Source organism: Anabrus simplex, chromosome 1 (assembly GCF_040414725.1).
Source record: "Anabrus simplex isolate iqAnaSimp1 chromosome 1, ASM4041472v1, whole genome shotgun sequence".
Taxonomy (NCBI): Eukaryota; Metazoa; Arthropoda; class Insecta; order Orthoptera; family Tettigoniidae; genus Anabrus; species Anabrus simplex.
This window is the reverse complement of record NC_090265.1, coordinates 1553730760-1553756319: the sequence shown is the minus strand read 5'-3', so window position 1 is coordinate 1553756319 and position 25560 is coordinate 1553730760. Positions and strand designations below refer to the sequence as shown.

The 25560-nt window shown below is 38.6% G+C and overlaps 1 protein-coding gene across 2 annotated transcripts in view; it reads right to left on the bottom strand.

Annotated features, from left to right (window-relative positions):
- LOC136858506 (uncharacterized) overlaps positions 1 to 25560 on the bottom strand; it is a 103412-nt gene that overhangs the window by 40879 nt on the left and 36973 nt on the right. For both annotated transcript variants that reach the window (XR_010858643.2, XM_067138099.2), the window contains exons 3-4: positions 15925 to 16013; positions 15556 to 15712 (exon numbers count right to left, since the gene is read on the bottom strand). Coding sequence is in view for 1 of the 2 variants with exons in the window: in XM_067138099.2 (XP_066994200.2) it covers positions 15556 to 15712; positions 15925 to 16013 (246 nt within the window). In the remaining variant the exon portion in view is untranslated. The remainder of the gene's footprint in view (positions 1 to 15555; positions 15713 to 15924; positions 16014 to 25560) is intronic.

Genomic DNA, 25560 nt, shown 5'->3' with positions numbered 1-25560 from the left:
CATTGTGCTGGGCGGGGGCCAAGCAAAGAGAGTCTGGGGTACGTGAGCTCTAGCATCACATCTAGAGTCTTTATAAATTGTGACAAAACGTAAGGTTATGGGTGTATGCCACGAAAATTTCAAATCACGCAGTTTTCTAATTTTCAACAGGGGGTGCAATCTTGTGGGCACACATGATGCAGGATCTATTGCAAGCAACAGAAAATAGTCTTGATGACAGCTGACCCGGCTGACCAAAGCCGGCGAATGGCAACATAAAATGTTCACAAATCGGAGATTTATAGTGCCTCCATTTTAATTCTTCTACCATTTCTTGATAGATGCAGTATTTTTGTATCTGTCAACACAGGCGAGAGCAAAGTGTAGCATCCACCGAAGTCCCAGTCTCATCCATGGCTGTGACATGGATGAGTAATGACATTTGGAGCACATCTAGTGTCGAGTGTTATGAAAGGTGTTGCTCATAGGATCAGTCGTGCTGCAGTAGCTAGCACCTTCTGGTCCAGTGAGGAAAGCAATGGCTAGGGACCTGAAAAAAATTGCATTTGCGATAAATGCGAATTTTTGAATCTTGTACTGAATCCAAGCCTACGGTAATTCTAATGTGGAATAAAATAATGTTTACGTGTAAATAGAAGTGCGACAAAATGCGAATTGTGACCCAAAATGCGATTTTGGTGCAAATTCTGCAAAATGTGCTATTTTACTGGCGAAAACAACATATTTAGGTAAAATCGTCAGAAATACTCAAAATATGATGCATAAATCTTTCGATCGTTCTGATCGATGAAGAAAAGTAGCCGATCAATAGCTGCTTGCTGACTTTAATCGATATTTACAATGGGAATAGTAAGGGGAATAAGATCTGTATCGATTATTATCGAAATGTAAATCGAGTGTCATGGAAATAACGAGATAGATGCAGTGTTGTTTTCCTGTTGTTCTCTTTGGTTCAAAACTGAAACTCACCAGGATTACCTGATTCAAGAACTGGAAAAAATCCAAAGAAAAGCAGCTCGATTTGTTCTGGGTGATTTCCGACAAAAGAGTAGCGTTACAAAAATGTTGCAATGTTTGGGTTGGGAAGAATTGAGAGAAAGAAGAAGAGCTGCTCGACTAAGTGGTATGTTACATGTCATAAACCTCATTTTAGGTCCGTATTGAAAAATTTTTAACAGTTCAACAATAATAAAGGTGTTTCAATTTATTCCACCTATTCAATACTTATATTTTCACTTATAGTTGTTACATAATTAAATTCTTAGTTACATGGGACATGTTTCGCCCTCAATTAAGGGCATCTTCAGCCTAAATACAATAATCAAAAATACAACTAAATTAAAAGTGGAAGTTAAATACAATCATCAAAAATACAACTAAAATAAAAAGTGGAAGTTAAAAGTTTAGTCTGTTATTAAAATTCGGAACAATAAAAATGTGAAAAATGATAAAATAAAAAGATGCTAATGGAAAACTGTCTTATGATTAAACTATAATCTTGTAGGAGACTAAAACTTCTATTAAAATTCTAATTAAAACAGTTCATATAAAATATTGGAAAATCAAAGTGGTAGTAATAAAAAGCCAACGACATGAGGGCGTGTACACAAGCATAAACTTGATTGTCATGAATACAATCTTTTCAAGGCCGCTGATGAAATTCATAGCAAGTAAGGCAGAAGCGTCTATTGAAAAATTGTAAGAGGCCGTTAGCACCGGTAGGTAATAAAATGGCTGAATCCTTGCCAGAAAATGTCAACAGATGCAGAAATAAGTTTTCTGTAAGAGAAGGAAAAGAAGAAATAAGAAATTGAACGTAAGGAGAGAATTCAGTCTTACATAATTTTGAAACAGATGAGGACTTACATGTAAGTGGAAGTTGTTATTTGTTAACTACTGTTGAGTTGGTTGCTGCCCATCTGTTGGCTCTGAGTCTGGTGTTATAACTGTGCTGCAGAGGCGGTAATGAACTTGGAGGGGAAGGAATAGGGGAGTGCGGAAGGGAGGAGAGGATGGGTGGAGTCAAATGTGACGAGGCTGACAAAGGGGCGGAGTCAACTGCATTGCTGGAAGTAGGCCTAATATCTGTAGGTATGGGAGGAGTATTAGGGTTTGAAGAATTAAATATATTAGGTATCCTAAATTTATTCGAACTAACTGACTTTAATAATTCCGGCATTAATTCATGTAGCATACTTTTATTGTCCGTGGTTTCATTGAGATTCTTTTGCTTATTGTACGTCTGATCTAAATAGATGTATAAACTTTCTAATTCGTTCAGCATTCTTCCTTTTTGTATGTTTCTAATTATCGCTAAGTCTTTCTCTATGGATTCAAATCTGTGACCAGTCTCCCTCATATGCAAACTCATCGCTGAGTATTTCCTATGTTTTTCCGCGTTAACATGTTCCATGTATCTTGTCATAAAATTTCTCCCAGTCTGTCCAACATATGAAAAATTACACTGAGTACATTTAAGTCTGTATACTCCCGATCCTAAATAACGATTCTTATCATAATTAACTTTTTTATGATTAAAGAATATGGACTGGTTAGTATTAGTAGTTCTAAAAGCTATATTAAAATTATGTTTCTTGAATACGCTAGTAATCTGGTGTATAGCTGGATTATTAAAAGTGAATGTAGCATACTCAGTTTTTTTGGTCTTTTCTGGTATCAGATTCGTAGATAATTTGTTCTTAATTTTATTGATTAATTTGTTGATCATTTCTATTTTGAAACCATTTTGTTTAGCGAGGTATCTAATATAATTTAATTCTTTCTTCAAATTCTTGGGAGATAGAGGGATTCTAAGTGCTCTATAAATTAGACTGTGAAAAGATGCTTGTTTATGTGAACTCGGGTGTAAAGAGGAATTGTTTATAGTTGTAGATGATTGTGTCGGTTTTCTAAATATTTGGAAATCAAAAGTGTTAACCTTACGCGTAACTGTTATATCTAGAAAATTCAATGAGTTATCGACTTCGTCCTCTCTCGTGAATTTCAAATTAGGTTCGATTTCATTTAATTTAAGATTTCTTGACTATTAGTGACATCTTTGTTTATGATTACAAATGTATCATCTACATATCTCAACCATAAATCTATTCCTTTAATTTTTGCTATTATTTCATTGTGTTCGATTGAATCCATAAATATGTCGGCAAGGATGCCCGATATTGGGTCACCCATTGCTAATCCATTCTGTTTATAAATATTATTGTTAAATGTGAAGTAATTATTGTCTAATAAGAACTTTAACAATCTAGTGAATTCTTCTACTTCCATTTTACTAAGATTACTGTGTTTACAAATATTATCATGAATGATATTAAGAGTTTTATCTGTCGGAATATTCGGGAACATATTCACTACGTCATACGAACACATCATCTGGTTTGGAAGTACGCCAAATCCAAGCAAAATGTCACACAAGTCAATGGAATTTCTTAATGGTTGTTTATTATTAAAAGTGTAATGTCTTTTCAAAAAATTGTGAATGTATTTGGAGACTTTATACGTGGGAGAATTACGGCAATTGATAATCGGAATATCTTTTTTATGTATTTTGGGCATAACTCTAGTTTCCGGGAGCCTAGGATTCATATTGACAAGTTTTAATTGTTCTTGTTCAGTAAAGAGAGATGTGGATCTTTTAAGTAAGGCTTTTAAGTTGCGTTGAATTTTAGCTAGCGGATTTTTTGTTACTAATGTGTATTTGTTATTATCAAAAAATTCTTCAGTTTTCTTGATATATGTATCTTTATCCATCATAACGATCGCACCCCCCTTGTCAGCCTTGGTTACTATAATATTGTTATCTGACAAGGCTGACAAGGGGGGTGCGATCGTTATGATGGATAAAGATACATATATCAAGAAAACTGAAGAACTTTTTGATAATAACAAATACACATTAGTAACAAAAAATCCGCTAGCTAAAATTCAACGCAACTTAAAAGCCTTACTTAAAAGATCCACATCTCTCTTTACTGAACAAGAACAATTAAAACTTGTCAATATGAATCCTAGGCTCCCGGAAACTAGAGCTATGCCCAAAATACATAAAAAAGATATTCCGATTCGTCCGATTATCAATTGCCGTAATTCTCCCACGTATAAAGTCTCCAAATACATTCACAATTTTTTGAAAAGACATTACACTTTTAATAATAAACAACCATTAAGAAATTCCATTGACTTGTGTGACATTTTGCTTGGATTTGGCGTACTTCCAAACCAGATGATGTGTTCGTATGACGTAGTGAATATGTTCCCGAATATTCCGACAGATAAAACTCTTAATATCATTCATGATAATATTTGTAAACACAGTAATCTTAGTAAAATGGAAGTAGAAGAATTCACTAGATTGTTAAAGTTCTTATTAGACAATAATTACTTCACATTTAACAATAATATTTATAAACAGAATGGATTAGCAATGGGTGACCCAATATCGGGCATCCTTGCCAACATATTTATGGATTCAATCGAACACAATGAAATAATAGCAAAAATTAAAGGAATAGATTTATGGTTGAGATATGTAGATGATACATTTGTAATCATAAACAAAGATGTCACTAATAGTCAAGAAATCTTAAATAAATTAAATGAAATCGAACCTAATTTGAAATTCACGAGAGAGGATGAAGTCGATAACTCATTGAATTTTCTAGATATAACAGTTACGCGTAAGGCTAACACTTTTGATTTCCAAATATTTAGAAAACCGACACAATCATCTACAACTATAAACAATTCCTCTTTACACCCGAGTTCACATAAACAAGCATCTTTTCACAGTCTAATTTATAGAGCACTTAGAATCCCTCTATCTCCCAAGAATTTGAAGAAAGAATTAAATTATATTAGATACCTCGCTAAACAAAATGGTTTCAAAATAGAAATGATCAACAAATTAATCAATAAAATTAAGAACAAATTATCTACGAATCTGATACCAGAAAAGACCAAAAAAACTGAGTATGCTACATTCACTTTTAATAATTCAGCTATACACCAGATTACTAGCGTATTCAAGAAACATAATTTTAATATAGCTTTTAGAACTACTAATACTAACCAGTCCATATTCTTTAATCATAAAAAAGTTAATTATGATAAGAATCGTTATTTAGGATCGGGAGTATACAGACTTAAATGTACTCAGTGTAATTTTTCATATGTTGGACAGACTGGGAGAAATTTTATGACAAGATACATGGAACATGTTAACGCGGAAAAACATAGGAAATACTCAGCGATGAGTTTGCATATGAGGGAGACTGGTCACAGATTTGAATCCATAGAGAAAGACTTAGCGATAATTAGAAACATACAAAAAGGAAGAATGCTGAACGAATTAGGAAGTTTATACATCTATTTAGATCAGACGTACAATAAGCAAAAGAATCTCAATGAAACCACGGACAATAAAAGTATGCTACATGAATTAATGCCGGAATTATTAAAGTCAGTTTGAATAAATTTAGGATACCTAATATATTTAATTCTTCAAACCCTAATACTCCTCCCATACCTACAGATATTAGGCCTACTTCCAGCAATGCAGTTGACTCCGCCCCTTTGTCAGCCTCGTCACATTTGACTCCACCCATCCTCTCCTCCCTTCCGCACTCCCCTATTCCTTCCCCTCCGAGTTCACTACCGCCTCTGCAGCACAGTTATAACACCAAACTCAGAGCCAACAGACGGGCAGCAACCAACTCAACAGTAGTTAACAAATAACAACTTCCACTTACATGTAAGTCCTCATCTGTTTCAAAATTATGTAAGACTGAATTCTCTCCTTACGTTCAATTTCTTATTTCTTCTTTTCCTTCTCTTACAGAAAACTTATTTCTGCATCTGTTGACATTTTCTGGCAAGGATTCAGCCATTTTATTACCTACCGGTACTAACGGCCTCTTACAATTTTTCAATAGACGCTTCTGCCTTACTTGCTACGAATTTCATCAGCGGCCTTGAAAAGATTGTATTCATGACAATCAAGTTTATGCTTGTGTACACGCCCTCATGTCGTTGGCTTTTTATTACTACCACTTTGATTTTCCAATATTTTATATGAACTGTTTTAATTAGAATTTTAATAGAAGTTTTAGTCTCCGACAAGATTATAGTTTAATCATAAGACAGTTTTCCATTAGCATCTTTTTATTTTATCATTTTTCACATTTTTATTGTTCCGAATTTTAATAACAGACTGAACTTTTAACTTCCACTTTTTATTTTAGTTGCATTTTTGATGATTGTATTTAACTTCCACTTTTAATTTAGTTGTATTTTTGATTATTGTATTTAGGCTGAAGATGCCCTTAATTGAGGGCGAAACATGTCCCATGTAACTAAGAATGTAATTATGTAACAACTATAAGTGAAAATATAAGTATTGAATAGGTGGAATAAATTGAAACACCTTTATTATTGTTGAACTGTTAAGTGGTATGTTCCGAGCTGTCTGCGGAGAGATGGCGTGGAATGACATTAGTAGACGAATAGGTTTGAATGGCGTCTATAAAAGTAGGAAAGATCACAATATGAAGATAAAGTTGGAATTCAAGAGGACAAACTGGGGCAAATATTCATTTATAGGAAGGGGAGTTAGGGATTGGAATAACTTACCAAGGGAGATGTTCAATAAATTTCCAATTTCTTTGAAATCATTTCGGAAAAGGCTAGGAAAGCAACAGATAGGGAATCTGCCACCTGGGCGACTGCCCTAAATGCAGATCAGTATTGATTGATTGAACTGAAACTAGTGAACAGTAGAAAGTTGAGCTATTGTTTAGGTTATGGGGCGCATGGCAAAAACTGTGCACGAAAGGGCTCAGCAATATGCAAAGGATGGTTTATATGCCACAGATTCAACAACAGTGTTTTGCAAGTATTGTAATTGCCGAGTTGGGTGGGGAAAAAAGGATAGCATTGTGAAACATGTTAAATCTGAAAAACACGTGGGTAAGCGACGCGATAACGAAAGTTCAATCCCTGCTGTTAGTACGTCTCAAAGAAAGCAATCTTCTGTGCTTACACAGTTAGATAGTTGTAAAAGACAAAAAATTTTCAGAGATAACTTCTCGAAACGCACAGCTGAAGTATTTGCCAAAGCAAATATACCTCTGGAAAAGCTGGAAAACAAAGAGCTAAGAGCCTGGATCACTGAGTTTTCAAATGAAGAGCTGCCATGCGTGAGAACTCTACGTGAAGTATATTTACCGGGTAAGTTTCGATTTCATTGATCGGGTACGGTTTAGGTATTACGACATCGAAACCACACGCAAAACTGAAGGATACCGAATTTGAGTGCGATTTCCATATCGAACTATCTTACCCGTACCCAATTGACCCAGTAATTTTAAATTATTTTGTTATAATTTGAGGTCTTTCTTCCTTTCTAGAAGTAGCATCTGACCACCAGAAAAGAACAGCAGAGGCTCTAGCGGGGAAGAATATCAACATACTCTGTGATGAAACTAGAGATAGAATGGGCCGTTGTGTTTTTATCATCATATTCCAAGTCCCAGCCGGATCGAAAAGAGAGCTGCACGTTGTTTCTGTGAACTATCTTGATGCAGGAAATGCTACAAACTGCTCTCGTGCTGTTTTAGAAGCTCTGTGCAGTTATAGTGTACCATATGATGCAGTTAAAGTGTTTGTTAGTGAAAGTGCCCTGTACATGACCCGGTGTTAAGAAACATTAAGTGTGGTCATAGGGGATCATTTAATGATGTACAGTGCTGGGCACATAAGATCAGCTTAGTTGGTAATAGTTGGGTCACAGTGATGACAGATTTAAATCATGTGGTTGTGATGGTAAAGTCTGCATTTTTGAACACAGGAAAGTGAAAATATAATTATTTACAATTCTTAACATCGAAGTATGGTGCTTCAAAGGAAGCAAAGCTTTTTCCTGCACCTGTCATAACCCGATGGAATAGCTGGTTTCAGGCTGTCTTCTATTTGAGTGCTTACTTTACTAATGTTGTTACGTTTTTCAAGATGTCTGACATGAAAGACATCAACAACTGTGGTATTAAGTACCTGACTGATCTGAGTGACCGAGAAGTGAATAGGCTTCACTCCCGCATGGTTTGTGTCACAGATCATGCAGCTGGATTGGTTGACCTTCTTACTGAACTTGAAGGGTCTCTGTATCCTACCTCTCATCTCCTTTACCCCAAACTGCAGAACCTTGATGCCAGTTTTACCTTAATTTGTGAGGGGAGTTTTTCTGTGGCAACTAATGATGCTTTGATTAAGCTCACTTCTCTACAGCAGGATGCATGTAGATACACATTTGTCAAAGCTGCTCATTCTTCACAGTGCAATTTTGTGTCAATTTCTCAAGTTTTGCATCCAAAAAATATAATTTTGAATAACACTGATAAATTAGATGAGCTTGAGAAATTGTTTGGAGTAACAGATCTCTCACGAAACGATATCTGGTCTGGTTACTGTTCTCTGAAACATGCAATTCAAACCCAGATGAAAGTGAAAAATGTGATGTCGTGCTTGCATTAACTGCAGTTCAGACAGAGTTCAGCATATTTGCTAAATACTGTCTTGAGTTGTTGTGGACCCCAACGAACAATGTAGATAGCGAGCGCATGTTGTCTCATTACAACACAGTTGTTACAGACAGATGGTGCAAATTGAAAAAAAGCAATGCGGAAGTACTGACAATGCTTTCGTTTGAACAATGAATTTGTATTGTGTGTGAACCAAGGACAATAACTGCACTTCATAAACTTGAAATCGTTAAAATTAATAATACCATGCGATTATTTTAACTTTGTAAATAGATGCTAATTTAGGAAAAATAGATGCTAATTTTGAAACAAATAGATGCTAATTTTTCAGGTCCCTAGCAATGGCAAACTACCTCACTCCTCATCTTGCCTAGTACGCCTCATTTGGGCTCTGCCATTGGTTTTTGCGGTTTCCCTATAACTGCATAGCCTTTGGTGGTGCTATTTGAGGATCCAACCAGCTTCTGGGCTGATGACCTAACAAAAACATACAAGTAAGAATACTGCTAGGGGCAGCTTGGTGAGTCCCCGGCAAGCATATAAGAAGGATCTCTCCTCTACACTACTCAGGTATCGTTTCATGTCATTTTTATTATTTTTTTACCTGGTTAACTCGACAGAAAACTGCCAGATTATAACTGAACATTTTTGAGGACATATTTCCATGTAAGTTACAAATTCTCTTGTTCACCCTTTAAAGTTTTGTACTTCTGGAAACATCACCTGTAATAGTCTTTTTCTTTTTTTTATGAAACAAATGCATGTTATATACTAAGCATTATTAGCCCAGCTGTAGAAATTTAAGATACAGGAACATTGTAATTTAAGTCAATTTTATTATTTTTCAGATCAAATGTGAAAAGACACTATATATATCAACAAAGAAATCCTGCGATGCATTTGACACGCGTACAGAAAGCGTTGGCCATCGCAGCTTTTCTACCAGTCCACTGTGAACAGTGACCAACAACAATTTTCTATAGACCTGGCACTGTAATGGTGGGAGCTAATATCCCATGCGTAAAATTTATTTATTTATTTATTTATTTATTTATTTATTTATTCCTGACTTACATTTGTGGCGAAGTTAGGGCTCACGGCCCTCTCTTACACTTAACCACTATAAACAGAATTTAAAAATGTAAACATAAAAGACATAGAAATTCTAAAAAGAAATAATAATACAGACAGATAATTCTAAGACTAGCGGTAAGTTAGGCATACATATCAGTACAGCAATTAATGTGATAATTACTAATAATAATAATAATAATAATAATAATAATAATAATAATAATAAATGAAGAAAACCCATTCACACAACATACACACAATGACTCACACAACTCAGTTTTATGTTACCAAGAAAAACTTTCTGCAGGCAGATTTGAATTTATGAGAGGAAGTAAGGTGCCGAATGTCCATTGGGAGTGTATTCCAGAGTTTCAATGTGGTAACTAAAAAGGAATGATTGTAGGAATTCGTTCGACTTAGTGGAATTTCAAGTAGGGAACCAGAACGGGTACTAATTTCATGGAATGAGGAAAGGAAACGAAAATTAGAAGAGAGGTAAGTAGGAGTGTTCATCGAAAGCACTTGGTAAACAAGTGTCATTAGGTGAAAATTCCTTCGTTCATTTATGCGTAGCCATTCCAATGTTTTGAAATATGGTGTAACATGAGTGTCATGTCGCAGTTGGAAGGCATATTGTATGCACGAGTTTTTTGCTCTCTGAAGTCTCAAAGCTTGTTCAGCATTTAGATTGACTAGTACTGTATCACAGTAGTCTAAAATTGGGAATAGTAGTGCTTGGATTAATTTTAATTTAAGTTTTTGAGGAAAAGAATTCTTGTGATGTTTCAGGGGATATAGAGATGCATGAACCTTTCTACATACATTTGTTGCGTGTTCATTCCAGGTCAGATTCTCATTGATGGAGATTCCAAGATTAGTTACATTTTAAGGTACGGTACAGCAATGTCATTGATTATGATTGGAGGAGGATTGATATTGCTTATTACATGTAATAATTTAGAGTTTCCTATGATAATACTTTGTGTTTTACGAGGATTTAGGAGTAAGTGGTTGTTTTTAGCATAGGCGGTAAGCCTTTCAATATCCGAATTAATGTGCTGAACTGTTTCATGTAAATTGTTTATAGTGGTGTGTTTGTATATCTGCATATCATCAGCATATAAGTGGTAGTTGCAATACTGAAGTGTGGAAGATATGTCATTAATAAGCAAAACGAACAGTAAGGGCCCTAGAACAGATCCTTGAGGGACACCGGATGATTTTACAGCCCATTGGGATCTTTGATTGTTTACCACTACGCACTGGCACGACTTGTAAGGCACGACTTAAAAAAATTAAGGGCTATCGGGCCGATATGCAGAGAGCGTAGCTTGGATAATAATATGTCTATATATACCGTGTCGAACGCACTACTGAAGTCAAGGAGTGTCAGTATCGTCACCTGCCGTTTGTCCATTGCTAGTCTTATGTCATCTGTTACCCGAAGAAGTGCAGTCGTAGTACTGTGTCCCTTTCTGAAGCCAGATTGCAATGGGTCAAAAAGAGAATGTCTGGTTAAGAATTCTACTAGCTGCTCGTGTACAACTCGTTCAAGAACTTTCGAGAGAGGGGGAAGAATCGAAATAGGCCGGTAATCAGATGGCGCATTTGCTGTGGTACCTGTATGCTTTAATATTGGGGTTACTAGAGCATCCTTCCATGCAGTTGGAAACGTCCCTGTGGTGAGACAGTGGTTTACAATGTGGGTAATAATTGGTAGGACCGCGCCAATAATGTTTTTTATAAAGCCTATTGGGATGTTATCTGCTCCTTTACCTTGTGACTTAACTGAATTTAAAATACGCTTTACATCATTTACACTGACAGAGTGAAAAGAGAAATTATTTTTGTTTTCTGTAAGGTCACTGATTATTTTATTTAGATTGATATGATTTTGAGGTTGAGATTCCTTTATTGGGTTAGTTACGAAGTGAGAGTTAAGTGTATCGAGAGATATAGTTGGCATATGTGTCTCTTTGCATTTTCCAACACCCATAGCTCGAAGTTCGTTCCAGGTTTCACGTGCATTTAAGTTCCGTGTTACATTTTTAATGTGATTAAATTTGCTATTGCGAATTAATTGCTTTGTTCTGTTACGTAAAAGACTATACTGTTCGAAATCTAATTCATTATTTGTTTCCTTGTATCGGCGGAACATTGCGTCATGGCGAGCCATTGTTGCTTTTATATCGCTTGTTAACCAAGGTGCAGGCGAGCGAGTGACTCTAGCTTGCCTAACTGGAGCATGTTTGTCATATAGTCCTATGAGTAGAGAGTTAAATCTTCTCACTTTCATGTCTGTGTCCTGCAACTGCTTTATATCTTCCCAAGGTAAACTGTATGCATTATTTTGGAGTTGTTGTAGATCGATATTTTCAGATCCCTATAACTAATGTATTTAGCTCTGTATTTTGGTACACGTAGAGAGTAGCACAGGTAAATTAAGTCATGAGTTGATATGCCAGGTACAAGAAATTGACCGTACTTCAGAACTTTATGCGGGTTATTTGTAACTAGGAGGTCAATTCCAGTATGGCTTGTGTATTTAAGTGTATGAACATGATTCGTTGCATCAAGCGGAAAGATCGTCATGTCGACGGAGGTAAGTAGGTTGCTAATTCGTTCTGATTTGCCAGTCGGGGCTAAGATATTTGAGTTAAAGTCACCAAGAAGTAGTATATGCTCGTAGGTTGGTACTAGTTTGAGAAGGTCAGAGATATTAGTAACATTCGGTGGTTTATAGACAACTCCTATCAATACTTTTTGACGGTCAATTATGGTCTCAGCAAACATACATTCTGTATGTGGAGTGATGCCAGATGATGATCTGATAATTATTCTACATTTAAGATCATCTCTACAATAAACTGCTACACCACCACGTCTGGCAGTGTGATCATGCCGATAGAGAGTATATCCTTCTAGATTTACAAGGTTAGAACTAATTTTATCGGATAACCAGGTTTCAGTAATACACATAATATGCATGTTACAGGTTGATATTATCGAACAAACTTCATCTATGTGACTGAGGAGTGAGAGAGGATTGATATGGCAACACTGTAGACTTAGCAAGAACTGAGACAGAGATTGTTTCAATAGCAGTTCAGCAGGCTGAGGGTTGGGGACAGTTGGTGAAGGTACACGAGGGTTATTTTCGTCTTGGAGTACACTCGGATCAATGACACTCAGGAATGCCTCATCTACTGTAACAGTAGTTTTAAGGACACCAGCTGCTGACATGTTTAAAGTGTAGGTGACACATTCCTGGAACAAACACTGATACCACACACACACTGACAGACACACGCAGATAATTAAATTCACATAGCATATGTTTGAACATTTCAATAGAAAAATAAGTAATAATAATAATAATAATAATAATAATAATAATAATAATAATAATAATAATAATAATAATAATAATAATAATAATAATAATAATAATTAAATAAGGATACTAATAAAATTACACTAATATACAGTTGAAGAGTTAGTCTAGAGTAGCGTTTAGCTAAGGTGCTGTACTCCCAGGCTTTAAGTGCACCTGCCGGCGAGAATTTCAGAAATAAGTAGAAGAGAAAGAGTTTGTACGTTTGGGTAGAACTGGTGAATACTATACGACTATTTTACGAATTTGTTACAAATGAAGAAATCACACTGGAAGAAACAGTTGAGGAACTAGGAAGCTATTTCACAGTAGAATCTACATACACATGGTGAGATACTACACTATGGTATTGTTCATTTATTTGAGAGCGTTCAGTTTATCCATTGTTGTTATGTTGTGTCTGGTTTCCCCTCTTTTTACAACAATGCGTCCCTGTATGGTCCAGACATTTCTCACTCCAAATTTATCTACAGCCACCTTTAATATGAGAGTGCGAGCCGCAGTCAGGTCCTCCCTGATAGTGATTCCAGTGCCTGCTAACCTGCGCTTGTTACGGAAGACTTCCTCCCTTTTCCTATAGCTTACGAATTTCACTATTATAGGGCGTTTCACTCCCAGCCCCGGCCTGCCAACTCGGTGAGACCTATCAATATCCTGCACGGCAATGTCAAGGCCAAGTTTATCTTTAAACAACCTGACTGAAAGTTCGTCCGTATTCTCATTAGGTGATTCGGGAATTCCGAACACACACACACTTCCTCTACGTTGATATTGCTCCAAAGCATCAGTACTCCTTTTGAGTTCATCCTGCACTGCTTTCAGTTCAATTTCCCTATTTTTAATATCAATTTTAAGTTCATTGATAATCTCAGTGTTGAAGTCCAGGGTGGCCTTAAGTTGTTCAGCCACGGCCTTTGTGACACTTTCAGTTATTGCCTCAACAATAGCCGAGAGAATGTCTTTCGACTGTAGGGCTTCTCTTACCTGCTGAACAATGCTGTCCGCTAGGGTCGCCTCACTTCCGCTGCCGGCTGCAGGCCCCGTCTCGGTCCTGGTTACCCGGCTGGCTGCATTCCTCTTGTCTCTTCCCATACTTAAATTTTGTTTATATTTGCAAAAATCCACTGTACAGCACAGATTGATGATGTGAAGCAAACAACACACACTTTTAAAAGTTGAAATTCACCATTTTCGTAACAAATTAGGCCTTTACTACACCTGCTAATGATCGAAAACTGGGAGCACACACACACAGCACTAACAGCGTTCCGCCATTTAAGGAAGGGAGCATCTTCAAACTTCAACAAGCTGCCGGGAGCAATCACCGAGTTGGAGAAGAGTGGCTTTTCCCTGGTGGAGTCATTTAGGGTTGTGGTAGAAGTCAGGAGAAGTTTTGACCAAACTCTGGGAAAGTAGCCGCTGTCAGCAAAAAGTTCCATTAGAGTCCTGCATCTACAGAGTTCTCTGTACTTGTGGCAAGGTTTATATTGGGCAGACTACGAGAACGGTGTGTACTTGCATCAAAGAACATAACAGATGTATCAGACTCAACCAACCTGATAAATCAGCTGTTGATCATGCCTTAACACCTGGTCATGATGTCTTGTTCCAAGAAGTGGATGTTCTTGCCCGTATAAAGCAATATCGCCCAAGAATTATCAGGAAGGCGGTTGAAATACGTAAACACCCAGATAATTTCAATCACGATACAGGTTACAACCTCAGTGAATCATGGCTACCTATTATCAGAACCATTAGAGAGTAATGCTTTGCTGTTGCCATTCATTGTCTCTAGCAGGGGGCTAAAATGGCATACCTTTTACATCTTTGGGCACCATTTCAAGTTCCTTGTTGCTTTCTCCTAGCAACCATTAATACGTGGTTTCTTTTCTCTGTTGTCCTGATGAAGAAAGGCAAGATTCCTTTCGAAACGTTGAGTGTGTTTACAATTAATTACACGGCATAAGCCCAAAATATACCTCATGAAGAATAATAATGCCTCAGCTACCCTGTGCAGGCATTTTAATTTGACCCAATCTGGCAGTATGATCGTAAATGTTTACATTCAGTTTTACTCTAGGCCTACTATATAGCAGAGTAAAACGGATCTCTCTTGGGCATCTACAGCTGAGATTTAATGAATTTTGTCGGGTAAGCTCCAAATGTGTCAGCAGAGTTTGTACAACGGTTGTAGAATGGACTTTTTCCCAACCTTTTAAAATCTGACCACGTCTGCTGGGTTTGATCCAGCAATCTTGCGATCCGGAAGCTGACAAAACTACCAATGATCTTTTAAAGAAATATTACTGGCAGACCTAGAGATGGCTGACTGAAGCACATAAAAAAAAAAAAATCTGTTAAAGAGGAGTCTAAAATGGGAGTAAATACTGGAAGAGAAGTGGTGGCAAAATAGAAGTGTATGGAGGCAACTTACAGTTCATTCCAACACCCAACCTGCTGGAGAGGAGAATCAATGATGTAAAATCTATATCAGAGCAATTTCAAGATTCAACTGTAGAGACAATATCTTACCTTCATAGCAGACAAACCACGAATACGCCATCGAATCCTTACAGTGCCATCTTCAGGATGCATAGTGATTTTGAGAATTTCAAACTTTACATAAGCAAACTTCAAATGACCCACAGTCCTCAGTAAAGCCACTTGTTTCACATAATGCATCAATCCTCTGAAAAAAAAAAAGACCAGTATGTCAACATTCTTCAACAGACTATGCAATTACTAATTTGATTACTGGATAAGATTTGAGCATTAGTAGGTAAATTTCAGGGTCATGAATAATTTATCAGATACTCTTTTCATGTAAAACACCAGAAATTACATCTTATCAAAATCAATTGCCGTTTACTAACTTAAAGAAGACTAATTAGTAGTACTCACACTGTCCTCTGACCTCGGATATTATCCTCAAATATGATGTCTGGATGGTAAATAGAATAATTTAATGGCTTTACAAATAAATTTGGAAGCTGAAACATAAATAAACAAATTACCAAAAAAAAAACTGTCAATCTTAAAAAAATAATGGTGTGTTAATGTCTCACATCACTTATTCCACATATGAAATCTTCCAAAATTACAATTTACAAGAAAATGTAGTAACTCTCACAAACCATAAGTACAGTAAAAGGAATCTTACACAAAACAGCCATTCCATCTCTAAGCTAATGTGAATACTACACCTCACTTTTCACAACTTCCTTTCAATCTGTGCCTAAATATGTAAGCAAAATTTACGTGGGTGATCAAACATAAACGGGAATTACTTCTAAAAATGTATTGCGTCAACCAAAACAATTACACATAGAGAGATCACTTTTCTACATAGTGTCCTGCCTTCGATACACATTTTCTCCATCTTCTACACTTGCATGATCATCGAACCGCTGTCCTCCTAGGTCTTGTTTCAATGGTCCAAACAAATGGTAGTTACAGGGCGATAAATCTGGACTGTACAGAGGGTGTTCCAGAGGTGTCCAGTGAATTTCCTCCAGTCTTTCCTGCGTTAAAGGGGAAGTATGCGGCCTTGCATTATCATGGAGAAGAATGTTTCAGATCGGCTGCTGGTGTCGCTTATTGCGATGCGCAGCTTTTTCTTTATACAAAACGCAACAGTAATAGGCTGCATTAATTGTGCTTTGTTCATGAAGAAAATCCACCAGCAAAACACCTGCGGAGTCCCAGAAAGCGGTTGTAAACACCTTTTAGGCAGACGGGCGTTTTAGCCTTGACCAGACCTGCTTCGTCTTTTCGCCGCTACTCCATACTTGCTTGCTTTGACTCTGGGGTGTAATGATGCAGCCAAGTTTCATCACAAGTCACAATACGACGCAAGGAATCCTCTCATTCCTCCTCGTAGCAACGTAGAAGTCTCTGACAAACTCCCTGGCATCAAGTTTTTGTTCCTGGTTGAGGAGACAAGGAACCCACCAGGCAGTCAATTTTCTGAAATGGAGTTCATCACAGATGATGGTTTGAACACTTCCGTAAATTATTCACCGATCTTCATCAATAATGTCACGAATGGCAACAATGTTGTCTGCAGTGATGCTTATCCGCAGTCTCCTTTCATGAGGTTCATTTTCCACAGCTTCTCTTCCTGCCACAAATTTTTTAGCCCACGCATACACTCGAGTCTGTGAAAGTGTTTCTTCCCCAAACTGTGCACGGAGCCATCTCAAAATCCGGGATAAATTTGATAATGATGCACTGCGCAACAGACATATGCACCTCTTGTTCACACATGGTGTACTGAAGCAGCCCAGCTCTCCACCGTCGTTAGCCTGTACAGTCCCCTTCTCGAGACACCCCCACCAAGATCCTGGCAAAACCCCACCTCAGAATTACTACTAACACGAGAGAGACATTCAAATTCCCATTTATATTTGATCCGCCTTCGTAGAATTACTTACCAGAAAATCCAGCAACATATTTATCTGTAGGTTAAAGCCAAACATAAATTACAACACATACACTGAGCAATACTAGGCCAGGGTTTCCAATAATTTAGAGTATTAAAAAAATCAATGGTTTTCTAGGAACAGAATTATTAAAATAGGATCATAACATTGTGATTTGACAACAAACTATTAACTAGTGTGAGTAAACTTCTGATTATGATTAGAAAAGCTTTCTCAAGGTAAAAAAAAGAAGCGACATTCAAAATGAAAATGATACACAACGTAAATCATAAATGAAAAATTAGTGACTTTAGATTTGCATTTACACTGCCTGTTAAAAATTAAATAATTGAAAAGGAGGTTCAACCTATTCAATACTTAAAAGAAGGAAATGCAGTAATCACATTCCTATTTAAATGGGACCGGTTTTGACCTTAGTCCAGGTCATCATCAGCCGTAAAAAGATGTACAATGTTTATGAATATTGGAGGTCAGTTTCACACTTTGATAGGCACAAAGACACGACACCACATTCTGTATGCACAAAGTCACAACACAAAAAAGTTATGCACTCAGGAGTGGTCGAATATTATCCCATTTTGGTATACATGCTTACCACTGACGTGCGAGTAAATAATTAGATTTAAAAGAATCTGTAATGTATAGAACGCCCACAAGAGCGCATTTGTGATGACACCGTCCTGTTGTTACGATGTTACCAGTCAACTGCTGTGAGTCAGATAGTTTAGCAAGACATGCAGGGAGGACTACGTACAGTATGAAGCACCCGCGATGCCTCGCACATGCGTTAGACAGCCTATCCACCAACTGACAGCATTTGACAGAGGCCGCTTTGTGGGACTACATGAGGCTGGTTGGTCGTATCGTACAACTGCCGGGCATGTGGGCCATTCAGATGTCAACCCAATCACGTTGTGCGGGTTCGGGTATACCAAGAAACACCACCCCGAGGGAAGTGTGCCAAGCATTGCGGGATCCCATCACTTCAGCACCCGGCATCCATGAACATGTACTGGAGACTCTACAATATCCTGTGAGTTCCCACACAGTGTCACGACGACTCACATCCGCTGGATGTGGGTCCTACCGCCCCATGCGTCAGTTGCCATTGACACCAGAACACCAACGCCTGCGTTTGGAGTGGTGCCTTGCCGGGGAGGCACGGAAAGAGGACGACTGGCATCACATCATGTTCAGTGACGAGACCCGCTTCTCCATAACCTCCAATGACTATTGCGTGTGGGTTTTGCGACGTCGAGGGCAGATCCTGCCCATATTGTGGAAAGACACACAGGCGTAATCCCTGGCAATATAGTGTGGGGAGCCGTACGATATGCGTTCAGGTCACCTCTAATAGTGCTTCGGCACTCTGCGACAAGCACAGCAATACATCACAGACGTTCTGCAATCCCACGTCCTATCCCTTATGGCACAGCACCCTGGGACAGTGTTCTAACAAGACAATGCACGTCCACACACAGCACACGTCTATGGACTGCCTAGAACATGTTGAGGTCCTCCTGAGGCCAGCAAGATCGCCAGACCTCTCCAACACTGAACATGTGTGGGATGACACTGGTAGGGGGGACTGTCCCAGTACCAACCTGTGCGATTTGGAGGGACAGCTGCAACAACGAACGTGCCTCAGGAGAGGATACAAAGTCAGTCTGACACCATTCCGAACCGCATACGGGCATGCACTGCGGCCAGGGAGGGTGCGACACCCTACTGACCCTACGGGAATCAACATCTATATCACCCTACTGATGTGGTGCCAACATTCCACCTTAACTGCCTTGTCTCTTTCATCCCGTATTGCAATCAGTTCAATAAAGGCAGATGGTCTTTTAGCATACGTAGTTTTCAACCACTCCTTCTGGGTGCTTAACGTTTTTTGTCAGGCAGTTATTTAATTGTCTTTAAGTTATCATTTGGTCACCTTCATGTGCAATTATTTTCTTTGGTTTTTTTTTTTTACAATTTGTGTTATGTTGCACTGACACAAATAGGTCTTATGGCGACGATGTGATAGGAAAGGGTTAGGAGGGGAAAGGAAGTAACTATGGCCTTCATTAAGGTACAGCCCCGGCATTTGACTGGTGTAAAAATAGGAAATCATGCAAAACCATATTGAGGGCTGTGCCAACAGTGGAGTTCAAACCCACTATCTCCCGAACGCAAGTTGATAGTTACATGATCAAAAACCTGCAGCCATTTGCTCAGCACCTCTGTAACTTAGTATTAACCAGTTGATCTTATCACCAGTACCACCACTTCCTGCTTATCTGCTCCTTCGAACATGCCTGTATTCCTTTGTTTGAAAATGCCAGTGCTCTTCTAATTTTGTCAGTTTAAAATTTCTAGGCTAGGTGATTTATGTTATCTGTTTGCAGTAAAAATCTCAACTTATTTTCAAGTAAATACAAAGTACTAATCCCCTTTCATATGAAGCCGTTAACATTTACAGAACTGCAACAATGCTGACGAGTTCCCTGAGAAAACAAAATCTTTCATTAATTCATCAATTTTAGGATTTTAATTTATTTTTATTATGGTGGCCAGACACCTGGGATTTGTCTAGCTCTGCAGTAAGGGAATAGTTCATGGTGTGGGTTACTGTAGTCACATCCTAGTTCGTGAACCATGGCCAATGGCTGAGTGGCCTAGTAAGTGGTCCTGAGAGTCGAGATACAGTTGCTATGGAATGGGAGTGGGCATCTCTGACATATTCTGAGTCGTGGCCATCCTTGTGCTTAGGCGGTTAGGACTATACAATCCACCGGTGGTCCATAACCCGTTAGAGGAGAGATCCTCACTTGGACGATGTGCAAGTAGGGTAGCATCCTGCTTCATAAATTTACCGAGCTCAGAACATTTTAAGGAAGCCTCGGACCTACGGGAGTAACAGAGTCCCACTCCCATTTGACAGGCGAACAAAATGGAATTTGATGGGGAGCTATCAATATTAATGGGGCTTATGGAAGAAAGAAAGTAGAACTGGATGAGTCAGCAAACAGGATGCATCTGGATGTACTAGGAAGAGATAGGAGATTATAAGTGTACTTAACAGGTGTTAAAAAGGGAAGGGCAGAGTATGGGGTAGGACTGTATATCAGGAATACTATTGCATGCAACATTGCTTCTGTTAGGCACGTAAACGAATGAATGATATGGGTAGATTTGTCAATTGGAGGAATGAGGACGAGAATTGTCTCAGACTATTCACCATGTGAGGGTGCAGATGAGGATGAATTTGACAAGTTTTATGAGCATTGAGTGACATCGTAGTCAGGGTCAACAGCAAGGATAGGATAGTGCTAATGGGCGATTTCAATGCGAGAGTTGGAAATAGAACTGAAGGATACGAAAGGTAATTGGTAAATATGGGAAAGATATGGAAGTTAACGGGAATGGGAAGCGTTTGCTGGACTTCTGTGCTAGTGTGGGTTTAGCAGTTACGAATACATTCTTCAAGCATAACGGTGGTGGTGGTGGTGATTATTGTTTTAAGAGAAAGTACAACTGGTCAACCATCCTCTAAATAACACTAATCAGAGAGAGAAAATGGAAGGGGTCCGACACTTCGAAAAATGAAGGTATCGGTCAAAGGAAGAGAAGGGCCACAAAGGGTGTGAAAATGAAAAACTCCCTAGGCCTCCATACGTAATAACATCGGGGTTGGAAAAGAACAAGAGTTGACTAAGAAAGGTCGGATAGGATAGATGAAAGTGAGGAGCCTGGCACAAGTAACTGGAAGCCATGCCAGGACTCAGTTAGGGCCCCATGGTCACCAACCCACGCTCCAGAGTTCTGAGCCCCTTGGGCCCCTTTTAGTCACCTCTTACAACAGGTAGGGAATATTGTGGGTGTTATTCTACCGCCCCAACCCACAGGGGGATCTTCAAGCATAAGGCTATTCATCGCTACGCACAGCAGGCTAGGGTACTAGATCTATAATGTACTATATCTTAACCAACTTCGAATTCAGGAAGTCTGTTAGCAATACAGTATATGGGTTTTTTGGTGATTTTTCGATGATGCAGACCACTATCTGATCTGTAGTGAACTAAGTATTTCTAGGCATAGGACAGAGAAAGTGAAATTAGTCTGCAAACAAATAAGGGTAGAAAATCTCCAGGATGAGGAAATTAAGACAGAAGTACATGGATATGATTAGTGAGAAGTTTTGAACAGTGGACAGTAAGCAGGTTCAGGATATAGAAAGAGAATGGGTGGCATACAGGGATGCTGTAGTAGAAACAGCAAGGGAATGCCTAGAAACGACTGTGTGTAAAGATGGTAAAAAGCGAACATCTTGGTGGAACGATGAGGTGAGAGCAGCTTGTAAAGGTAAAAAGAAGGCTTATTAGAAATGGCTCCAAACAAGGGCCAAAGCAGACAGGGAATTGTACGTAGATGAAAGAAACAAAGCGAAACACATAGAAGTCTTGTGAAGATAGCATAGATTTTGATAACAACCTGGAAAGACTAGGTCAAGCAGCAGGCAAACCTTTCTGGACAGTAATGAAGGATCTTAGCAAGGGAGAAAAAAAGAAAATTAACAGTGTTTTGGGTAATTCAGGTGGGCTCATAACACAGGGTCTTTTTTATGGCCTGCTCCGTGTGTCAGGAGAACATGCACGGAAGGCAATAGCGCGGCCGGGTGACTCATTTGCCGAGAGATATATTGATTCATGACCGGCTAAGATGATCTAATGCAGTACGGTAGCGATAACCATTGCTTCACACACAGCAATAATTCAGTTCATCTGCAGCATTGGTAGCATGTTCAATGTGTGTGGTTTAAAATAGCATAGTTTCTGTAGGAATACTAATCGTGTGTTTAACGAGTGATGTATACAGTAGAACAGCATGTATTCATTGTGGTGTGCTATGCGAAGCATTCTTCTTATACAGAATGCTGCTTTTGATTCATTCGCAAATTTCCTGGCATCCTCCCTCCCCATAGGAGTACAATACGCAGATTAGTAAAGAAGTTCCGCACCACTGGGTCCATTCTTATCAAGAAATCACGCAGGAGATGAACCGTTTTAACACAGGAAAAGCTTGACGAAATAGGAGCTCTCTTGGAAAGAACTACAACAAAATCCCTGTCGTGTCTCGCCGTACAAGCTAATGTGTCTTTATCTTCTGCCCACAAAGCAACAAAACTGTTAAAAGCAAAACCGTACAAACCCACCCCTGCCCAATATTTAAGAGGACCTGACAGTTTCGCTAGGGTTTGGTTTTGTAACTGGTTGCTTCAGTCAGTTCACGATGGGTATGTTGACCCAGAACTTTTATTTTATAGTGATGAAGCATTGCTACACTTAAGTGGCTATGTAAATAGTCACAACAATCGCTACTGGTGTGCAGAAAGTCCCCACCAGCTGCATGTCCGTCCACTTCATGATGTAAAAATAGGAGTTTGGTGCACAATAAGTGCTCGCAGAATTATAGGGCCTATATTTTTCTGCGAAACAATAAATGCTGATCGATATATAGACTTCATTCTCAGACCATTCTTTCAAGAGGTGACGGAAGAAGAAAGGAGTAATGGTTACTTTATGCAAGATAATGTGACGGCACACATTGCTAATCGGTCTATGGAGGTAATACAGGAAGTTTTCGAAGATCGTGTGGTTAATTATCCCCTTAGATCTCCTGATTTAAATCCCTGTGATTATTACCTATGGGGGATGCTGAAGGGAAAGGTGCATGTGAACAATCCTCACACAAGAGAAGAACTACAAGAGAACATTACACAAGTTATTTAGAACATCACACGAGCTGAGATTCGTCGAGTGTCTGCAAACCTATTTAGGAGGTGTCAGGCATGTTTGACAGCTGAGGGACATTTTGCTAGTTGTTTTACGTCGCACCGACACAGATAGGTCTTACGGCGATGATGGGACAGGAAAGGGCTAGGAGTGGGAAGGAAGCGGCCGTGGCCTTAATTAAGGTACAGCCCCAGCATTTGCCTGGTGTGAAAATGGGAAACCACAGAAAACAATTTTCAGGGCTGCCCACAGTGGGGTTCGAACCTACTACCTCCCGAATACTGGATACTGGCCACACTTAAGCGACTGCAGCTATTGAGCTCGGTGACAACATTTTGAACATCAAATGTAGTGCCAGGTAGGTTTTAGACTAATAGTTTCACTAGAAATGGATTTCTATAAGTGTGAATTGCCGTGAGTAGTCGGGAGGAAAAGCGCGCATTATGCCGGCTGGCAACTGAGTGTCGTTGCGCCAGCCGTGCCGTGCTCTGAGTGGTGCTGCTGAGCATGCTAAAGAAAAGACCCTGTAAATCCCAGGGAATCACTGGACAGGTGGAGGGAATATTTTGAACATCTTCTCAATGTAAAAGGAAATCTTCCTGGGGGTGTCGCGAATAACCAAGTTCACGGGGAGGAAGAAAATGATGTTGGTGATATTACGCTTGAGGAAGTGGAAAGGATGGTAAATAAACTCCATTCTCATAAAACAGCAGGAATAGATGAAATTAGACCTGAAATGATGAAGTATAATGGGAAGGCAGGGATGAAATGGCTTCATATAGTAAAATTAGCATGGAGAGTTGGTAAGATACCTTCAGATTGGACAAAAGCAGTAATTGCACCTATCTATAAGCAAGGGAACAGGAAAGATTGCAACAACTATCGAGATATCTCACTGATTAGTATACCAGGCAAAGTATTCACTGGTATCTTGGAAGGGAGGGTGTGATCAGTGGTTGATAGGAAGTTGGATGAAAACCAGTGTGGTTCCAGACAGAGGGGCTGTCATGATCAGATTTTCAGTATGCGTCAGGTTACGAGAGGAGCAGACAGTTGTGTTTACGTTTTGTAGAATACAAATCTAGAGAAAGCATATGACAGAGTACCGAGGGAAAAGATGTTCGCCATACTGGGGGACTATGGAATTAAGGGTAGATTATTAAAATCTATCAAAAGCATTTATGTTGACAATTGGGCTGCAGTGAGATGGTAGAATGAGTTCTTGGTTCAGGGTACTTACAGGGGTTAGACAAGGCTGTAATCTTTTACCTTTGCTGTTCGTAGTTTAAATGGATCATCTGCTGAAAGGTATAAAGTGGCAGGGAGGGATTTAGTTAGGTGGAAATGTAGTAAGCAGTCTGGCCTATGCTGACGACTTGGTCCTAATGACATATTGTGCCGAAAGCCTGTAGTCTAATATCTTGGAACTTGAAAATAGGTGCGATGAGTATGGTATGAAAATTAGCCTCTCGAAGACTAAATTGATCTCAGTAGGTAAGAAAGTGAACAGAATTGAATGTCAGATTAGTGATACAAAGCTGGAACAGGTACAAAATTTTAAGTATTTATGTTGTGTGTTCTCCCAGGATGGTAATATAGTAAGTGAGATCGGATCAAAGTGTAGTAAAGCTAATGCAGTGAGCAGTTTTCATCAACAGTGTTCTGTAAGAAGGAAGTGAGTTCCCAGACGAAACTATCTTTACATTGGTCTGATTTCATACCAACTTTGCTTTATGGGAGCGAAAGCTGGGTGGACTCAGGATATCTCATTCATAAGTTAGAAGTAACAGACATGAATGTAATACAAGTTGTCCATTTCATGACCGTATCGATGTTTAATCAAGAAGTATAAATAACCACCTAATCGATACTTTATTATTGCCTCAGGCAAAACTGAATAAAATTAAAACTTACAGGACATGTTTCGACCACTTAGTGGTCCTCTTCAGCTGTATAAATAAAGAACTGAAAAGAAAAAACATTATGACAATAAGCACAAATAAAAGTTCTTTGGAGACTCCTTTGATAAAAATGGAGGTCATCAGAATAGGACATCTTGCCTCTCGTTCTTGTTTGGAAAAGATGTTTATTCTATGCACCTATGAGACCTATAATTAATTTTCGGAGAAGCCCCACATACAAAATATCCCAATTTATTCATAGGTTCTTAACTCATAACTACGTATTTTATACCAAATCTTCGATAAAAAACTCCAAAGAGTTCTGCATTGCTATTAAAGATTTCAAGTTAACTTCATCTCATGTAACAAGTTCCTTCGACATCAAGGACATGTACACGAACATTCCTATTAAGA